The 8,362-nt window shown below is 42.6% G+C and overlaps 1 protein-coding gene across 2 annotated transcripts; it reads right to left on the bottom strand.

Moving 5' to 3' along the window:
• Positions 1-4,145: 4,145 nt before the first annotated feature.
• Positions 4,146-7,113, bottom strand: GPR160 (G protein-coupled receptor 160). Of its 2 annotated transcripts, XM_053951460.1 has the most exons (3): positions 6,919-7,113; positions 6,696-6,831; positions 4,146-5,671 (listed from the first exon to the last, which is right to left on the bottom strand). In XM_053951460.1, exon 3 carries the CDS (start codon positions 5,615-5,617, stop codon positions 4,604-4,606), a length of 1,014 nt encoding a protein of 337 aa, XP_053807435.1. In that variant the 5' UTR covers positions 5,618-5,671; positions 6,696-6,831; positions 6,919-7,113; the 3' UTR covers positions 4,146-4,603. The 2 variants fall into 2 exon arrangements, with proteins under 2 accessions (XP_053807435.1, XP_053807436.1); XM_053951461.1 differs by lacking the exons at positions 6,696-6,831; positions 6,919-7,113 and adding an exon at positions 6,155-6,213.
• Between the last annotated feature and the right edge of the window lie 1,249 nt (positions 7,114-8,362).

Raw genomic sequence — 8,362 nt, 5'->3', positions numbered from 1 at the left:
TCAACCTAGGGTAGTTTTTTTAATATTCACCTAAATTAGTTTATTAGAGATGGAGAGAAGCTAATATTTGGGAGTATTTTGTTTAAAATACACTGTTCCTGTTCAGTGCTGAGTGGAACAGGTATGAGCAGAGCTATCAATGAATAATTTCAGTGTAAAGTATTAATTGCTCATAGTGAATTAATTTTCAAGTCACTCTTGTATAGTGAGCTGTAGCTTCAGACAGGAAATACTGTGAGGAGAAAGAAATTTTAAATTTAATGCTTAGTTAATTTAAGATGAGCCTAAATTAAATTAATTTTAAAAGACTTTGCCTTTAGTATGAGAGTTTATTTAGCCATCCCCTGGATGGCTTTGCAAATGGTGACATTTGAAAAAGAGACAGTAACGATGCTCCAGTGCCAGCTGTGTGGGTTTTTCTGGAAGCTTTTTCAGGAAGCTGTCCCAGCTCTGAGCTGATGGAGTCAGGGCCTGAGACATAGACTGAGCACCAAGGCAGTGAGCACACAGTACCCTTATCCATGAGAATCAGCCTGGTTTGTTTTTACCATCTTCATCTCTTTGTAAATCTGACAATTCCTTCCCCACTCAATTTCTGAGAGTGGCATTTTGCTCTCTTGGATGTCAGCTCTGGGAGCTGTGGAGTTTTGTGTCCTGCTTTATCCCCTGGGTCTCATGGTCAGCACTTCCACATTGGTCCAGACCCCATCCTAAGATGCTGTGTAGGTTTGAGTAACCTCTGCTTTAAAACACACACCTGCTCATTCACCTGAAGGCTGCATCGTATTTTCTGATCTCTTACAGCAAAGTGGAAGGGAAAAAGCAAAGTTCAGAGATATGAATATGCTGGTAATTGCAGGTATGGAGTAAGCTCATAGTCCAGCTTTTGTAGCCATGGATTTAATTTTCTGAAGCACAGTTCTGGGAGCCAGTGTTATGAACAGACTTCAAGTTAAAATTTTTTAAATTTCCAGCAAGTATTCCTGTTGAATTATCCAAATCTCTCTGTAGAGTAAGGAGCTAGAAAAACAAGATTTTAAAAGATTTTTTTTCATCTGGAAGTAATTGTAACTTGAGCACAATTGTGCATTTGTAGAATTGTGATCATAAACACTGTTTAAGTGCAATACATAACACTGAAGGAGCATTCTAGTTGTGTTTATGAAGCAGTGCTTGGGTACATAGGGTTGTTGACAGGTTTGTGGTGTTGTTGCTAGGTAATAATCAGGATATCTATGCTGATTATGGGATTAGGCTTGAAGCACAAATGTCTTTGATTCATGAGGTAGATCTGCTTTGGAGTGAAGCCTGGGCAGCCTGTGGAAGGCTTATGTTGTCCTCCACTCTCCAGCCAGGATGCTTCCATCCTCTGGCAGCTTTTTGCTGCCAAATTCATTTTTGGAAAGAATGAGGGATTCTGCACACCCAACTTCCTTTCTAAGTAGTTTTTGTGTTATAGAATGAACAAGCCAGTATTGACCAGGAAAGATGTGTGTAAAGATGAAGGGTTTTATCATTGAGTGCCAAATACTCTGTTCAGAGTTGAAAACACATAGAATATCTCATTAAAATCAATGTTGATTTGTAAGAGATTCTTTAAATGAGAAACGTACAGAAGTCTCCCATAAAGGGTTAACACTTTAGCTGCTGTTAGCATTAATATCAATACTGTAAGGTATTTGAATGGTGTAAGGCCATTAGTTGCTGGCACAGCACAAGAAGTGATGTAGAAAGGAGATGTAGCGGTGGTTATCTGTAGTTCTTTTATTTCAGATATTTCCACCTTCCTGGCACAGCTTCTGTCCTCTCTGGTAGTGAAACTGTCACCCCTGTTCTAGAGAGGGATGGTCCAGACACCAGTGTTGGGACTGCCCAGAAGCACCAGTTAAAAAAAAAAATGCAGAGGAAATGGCAAATGTTAGGAAGGCAGTAGGATGGAGATCACTGCACTGGTGCTGGTGTCTCCCTCCATGCATGCCAAGCATAAAAGTGGTCTTGCAAAGAGAATTACCATTTAATATGTTTTAAAACAGTCCCTTGGCAGGCTCAGAGGCACCATGGCTGGATGTTGCTGGAGACCTGCAGTGCCACTGTTGCCTCCTCAATGGAGGTGACAGCCTAAAAGTTGATGCTCTTTGGCACTTTTCCACAAAAAGTAAGAAAGAATAAATTTGGCAAGTAATACAGTGATGTAACATCAATCCATTAATATTTGCTTTGGATACATGTTGTGGGTTCCCTGTAAAAAATGTTAAAAACTTCAAGTGGCTTTTGGAGCACTGCAGCAGCTACAGGAATTCTGGCACGTTAGGGCAGATGGGGTTGTGTAAACTTTAATTAGGGCTTGGGAAGCTGAACCACACTGATAAATAAAACATGCCAGCAGCCTCACCCAACTGGTTGCAGTTCCACTTCTGTGCATGTTAGTGATTCAGAAGGGTGAGACTTACCATGCAAAACACATCTGAAATGAACTTGAAAATAGCTTTTCCTTTATCTGGTGTTGAACAAAATTTAAAAGAGGAATTTCCCCCTGCCTGCCGAGTCTATAGGAATTAGTTACTTCATGATTCTGAAATGCCTGGTGCATTCCTAGATTTGATGTATTTGCTGATTTTTAAATTGAATTAGGTTTTGTAAATATTTTGTCAGCCCCATTTCAGTGGGTGTCCAGTTTCTATAAAACCTGAAGAAATGCTGTGTCAAACCCCTGTGTTTAGCCATGGTTTATCCTATAGCATCTCCAGCACTAACTAACAGCAATTAACAATTTGAGGGAGCAGGGAGAGATTGCTTAGGATTGGTTTTCCAGTTAACATTGCATGTGTTTTCCTGCTTTTAACATGGAAATAGAATTTCCTCCAATTTCATTTTTTCCATCATAAAAATGAAATAATTTGTGGTGCCAAACACTTCAAACTATATTGCTAAGCATTGCCTCCTCTTATTGCACTAGTTTTAAAATTCAGTTTTTGATCATTTACTGTCCTTTTGATGGCCTTTTAACCAGGTTTTCCCCCCAAACCATTTTCTACTGCTGAAAAATGCTTGTCCCCTTTTGATTACATCACAGAAGCCTCAAAGAAATTTACAACAGACTGTGGGTGAAAGAAGCACTATGTGGGGTGAAGCAAAAAATCAAAATAATCAGATTTTGGTATGTTTCAGAAATCAAAGATTAATTTATGATTGAGATGTGATTGTGTATTCTTATGGAATGAAATACTGGAATATTCTTTTATAAGAAAATTTAACCCATGTAGTATGAAATCCTGCAATTAAATATATCTCTATAATTGATATATAATAAAATAAATTATTACCCAAAATTGAAATTTTACAGTTGAAGAGCACACAATGAGCTATGTAAAAGTATGATCTTTGTGAATCATTTTTTAAGAAGCACTTTCCTATTACCAACTAGCATGTGAATGAATTTTAGATTCTCTCATTTGTAATGATCTGTAAAAGTGACATTTCTTCAATCTGTCTGTTAATAGATAAATCCATCCTACAAATGCTGAAACAAAGCACCTTATACTATGCTGCTTAAACTTGCTTGTAATTGCACCTTTTGTTATCTGCAGAGTTTTCTTAATGAGTATTCTTGTGTGAAATCATTGTTCCCTGTGAGTCTGGGGAACAGTTAACCAACCTACAGCATCATTTACTTAGTTTCTCTTTCAATACAACATTGTATTGTGAGTTTAGTGCTTCAGAAATAAATGCTAATTTCATTTGTCTGCTTTGGTTGTGTATCATTTATTTCTCTTATACAAGATCAAATCAAGTCCATTGTAAAACTCGAAGAATCTGAAAACTGAGAGTATTTTTGCTAGAAGCCTGACTAATTCTTTCCCTGCTGAAGTAGTCCCACTTCATATTTAACTATTTTAAAGTTATTTGGCTTCAAACTAAGGTATATTTTAATTTGAACAATTCTTTAACCTTGGGCATGCATTTATGTATAGCAGCTAACCTTGATGCTTGTTGCTTTAATTACTTAATTATTAATATGTTCAGGTACCTTAGAAGAACAGCAGCAAAGAAACAATGAAACAGCACCTCTGCTGTAGTTGTGGAAGTTGCACATCTTGCACTGGTTTTGTACTATATAACATTTCTATTTCTTTAGGAGTTGTAACTTTAACTAAAACAAGTTATTTTTTATTAAACAGACAGCAACCCTTACCTTCCATCAAACTGACAAAAATTCACATTTTAACAACAAAATACACTTCAAAAACTCATTTGAACCTTAGGTCAGCATCTGCATGTAACTCCAGCCTTCCAGACTTCATTGCATTCTGTACTGTAAAACCTGAGATAATTCCATTTAGAGGAAGTGTAGAATTCTAGTCACAAAAATCAAGTTTAACTGAAAACTTGTCCTGTATAAGCAGTATTTTTTAAAGCATGTAATTTGAAGTTGAATTTCCTGGCCTGGCAGTACTTGCAGTGCAATATTACTGAAGTATTGCTGGACACTGGACTTGTTTCTATGGAGTGAAGCTCTGGAGATGTTTCCTTGTGTTGTCTGTAAGGACCTGGCCACTCAGCACCAGAGTTCTGCTTCTTTGCAGCCTTTTCAGTCGGCAGCTCATTAACAGATGACAATGACTGTGCCTGGCTTATCAGCTGGCTTTGTGCTTTCATTGTTGAACGGCATAAAGCAGAATTTCCAGCTGACAAAGGGGTCTGTGCACCACCCCTCCTCCGTCAGCTCCACATCGTGGCACCGGCACCAGTAGGCTGCTGCCAGGAGAAAGCTGTTGATGAAGCACAGCCAGGGCACGTTCATCTCCACATAGGCTGGGATCTGCACACCCAGGAACAGAACCACCACCTGGAGAACAACAAACGGTGCCCAAGTGCCAAGGAAACACAGGAGGAGCCTGCTCAGGAGCTGCCACTTAAAGCAAGTGTTGTTAGGCACGTAGGGGAACATCAGCACAGGCTGGCTGGAAAAGGAGAGGAGCCTGGCAGAAAGCAGCATGGTTGTCACCTCCTTCCAGCAAGCCAGGAGAGCCGTGCCCAGCAGCAGCACCATGGCACACGACACTGAGGAGCTCTGCCGGCTGCCAGAGAGAGGGCACTGGGAAGGGGAAACACTGTTCTGCATCTCCAGCTCTTCAGAGACAGCAGGAACTTGGAGAGTGCAAAAAAACCCAGAAATCCATATAACCACCACAGCAAATCCATAAAGTAACTTCCGAGCTCTTGTAGGGAACTGGGGTGTTTGGGAGACGGTGGTGTAATAATCCAGAGCAGCCACGAGATACACGGGGCAAGGCAAAATGCCGTAGGTCAGAGAGGAGATCTGAGTGATGAGGCAGATGTGGTACTCTGTGAATCGCACGCCCCAGAGTGCAAAGTCCTCAAAACAGAAAATGAAACACATGCTGAGCAGCAGTGTGAAATCGAGGAGTGCCACTGAAATGCAGAAGTATCCCATAAAACTGACTTTCACAGGTCTTGGCTTAATTTGCAACATGAAGAAATCAAGGAAGACTTTTCCAAGCATAATCAGGATCAGCATGTAGCTGATTTCAAGAGGTTGGTTGACGTGGGTGCAGTGGTACTGACCAGAACCATTTTCACAGAGTCTGGCAGCCATCCTCCAGTGGTGAAACCAGCAAAAATAAATGTCACAGGGCAAAGTGCTTCATCTCTGAAAAGAAAAAAAAAATTTATAGAAATTTATTTCTCTGTAGCTCTACCAAATTAGTTACATCATAGCAACTACCCAGTTCGTCTGAATTTTTCAGGCCCCTTAATGGAGAGTAAAGAGCCTCTCATCATTAGATTATCAACAACTGCCTAAATTTTGAGAGTTAACATCTGAGTTTTAACATTCTTAAGAGTTAGAAGGTCAGCATAATTTACTTTTCTAGCTAATGATCCAAGGAAAGGTTTAGGAAAAAAGATTGACTACGTTCCTTTCCTTTAGAAGGCATGTCCTTTCTGTCCAGCTGGCCAGAGGGATGGAGGTTTCAGAGCTCCTGCATATTCTGAAAAAATTACAGGACAGAAATCGTACAAGACACTGCAGGGGATGCTGCAGCACAGCCTCACAGTTCATTATGCTCATAGAATCTGTAGGAAATCGAGACTGCAGAAATATCTTGAAAGCAGAAAAAGCATCAAGCATCACCTCCTTTTTTGGTGGAAAAATCCTGGAACTCCGAGACAATCCAAAGCACAAGGGCTTTATTAGTGAATTGGGCTTTTTTGTTCATCTCTAAGTACAATGACAGAGACCTCAGAACAGCTGGTTTTCCCTTCAGACTTGCACAAGTTTCTTTATGATAACCCTTTTCCAAGTATAAATTCCTATGGAAAACGAACATAGGGTGGCTCTGTGTATGTCGGCAAGACAGTGTGGAGAGTTTTATCTGATTTCTCTTTCCTTCAAGAAGCAGGATGGTGTCCATGATCCCAGTGAGAGCAAAGAAGAGTTGAGGAGCCAAGGCAGCTGTAAAAAGGGACTGGCTCCTAGCTCTGTGTTAACAGCGAATTGCTTCGATTTAAGCAGACATTTGTGACCTGCATTTTGTGACCAGTTTGCCAGAGTCAGTCAACATTTGTGTTAGTGCACGTTTGAGTTCGAGTGTCCTGAGAGCAGAGCTAGAGCAACTACAAGTCCTTGGCAGCACAACCTGAGAAGCATCCATGGAGTTTGTTTACAAGCCTACCTGGGCTGGCCGCTTCGCTCTTCATCTGCACAAGTGCATCCTCTGAAACCTGATCTGTCTTTACCGTACGGCTTAATTCTGGTGTTTTGTCTTCATGTGCTGGATACTGCACTTGTGCCCGCAGAAAGGAGGGAGCCTGCAGGCAAACAGGGTCCCGTTCAGTAAGATAATAATAATAATAGCACTAATAATGATAATAATAATAATAGTAAGGCGGAATCACCTGTCCTGGGCCGTGCAGGCACAGCCCCCATCCTGCGCACAGAGGACCCCGCGGCTGCTGCCGCCTCCCGTTCCTCGTCCCGGCCGCTGCCGGCGGGGCTCCGCCGCTGTCCCCGGCCCTCCCGGCGGGTTCCTGCTCTTCTCCGGAGCCAGAGGGAGGGAGGCGGCCCGGGGGGCTCCGAGGGGACGCCTGGGCTGTCCCCACGCGGCCCCGGCACCCACCTGCGGCCGCCGCTCCGCGTCCCGCCCGGCGGGGCCGCCACCTCCGCCCGCCCCAGCGCGGGGACCGGGCGGGACCGGGCGGGACTGGGCGGGCGGGGAGCGGCAGAGCGGGCTCGGGTCGAGGAAAACAGGGCAGAACACAGGTAACACATAACAAATATAACACATATAGCACACGTAACGCATGTAACAGAACATATATAACATGTAAGCTATCAAGAAAACATAACACACATACACATAACATATAACACATACGACACATAACATTTAGCACACATAACACATATAACACACAGAGCACATATGACACATATAACACAAAATAACTGCCCTGGGGAACAGGTTCTGTGAGTTGTGTTTGATCCCCTAGCAATGGGAGGTGAAGCAGCCTCATGGTGCCCCACTGCCGAGAGCAGCACGGTGGGATGCCCAGATCCGTATAAAAGTGGCAGATAGATATTTTGGGTTGTAAACGTGCGACGTGTGTGGAGAAAAAAGGCGATGGTGGGGCATGAGGGTGCTTCAGCAGGAGCCCTCGGGTCCCTCAGGGCTTGGCTGCATGGCAGGGAACACAGGATGCTCCCTATGGGAAGCCCTTTGCCCACACGGTGGGTATTGTTTGATGATCTGTGTGTACAGAAGAACCAAGTGGCTGGCAGGACTTCTGAAAGCAACTAACTCTCTGGAATGAAATTCAGATGTAAGCTGTGATTCCCTCCCCCCTCTATTTTTTCTTGCCCCTCTCCTCTTCCCTTCCATGGTTTGTCTTAAGGATTAAAGAACTTGAGGGGGAAAAAGGTTCTGCTGTTTGTTAGTTTTGGGTTTTTTTATGGAACAACAAGGTGGTCAGTACTCTGTAAAACCTGACAGCTTAAAGTAATCTTCAGCAGCATTCATGCTGGCCATAGTTATTTATCCACACAGTGTTTATTAGGACTGTTGCACAAATTGGAGTGTAATAAGAAAATGTTTACACCTGACAGAGGTATTGCACCTTCTGAGCACCCAGTCCATCCACAAGTATCTGAATACTGATGCTTTCATAGTTGTTTTCTTCTTAGTTCTAGCCCAGGGCAAGGCAATGAAAGTGATTTTCCCAGTAGGAGCAAATGAACTGTTTGGGTGTCTGGGTTTGTTTCTGTTCATGTCTCTCTGACTGCAGAAACTGCTGCACAGGCCTGTGTGAGGAGATGCCTGGATGTTAGGGAGGAGGCACCAGG

The sequence above is a fragment of the Vidua chalybeata genome, chromosome 10 (assembly GCF_026979565.1).
Source record: "Vidua chalybeata isolate OUT-0048 chromosome 10, bVidCha1 merged haplotype, whole genome shotgun sequence".
Taxonomy (NCBI): Eukaryota; Metazoa; Chordata; class Aves; order Passeriformes; family Viduidae; genus Vidua; species Vidua chalybeata.
The sequence above is the reverse complement of the archived record's forward strand: the minus strand, read 5'-3'. Positions and strand labels throughout refer to the sequence as shown.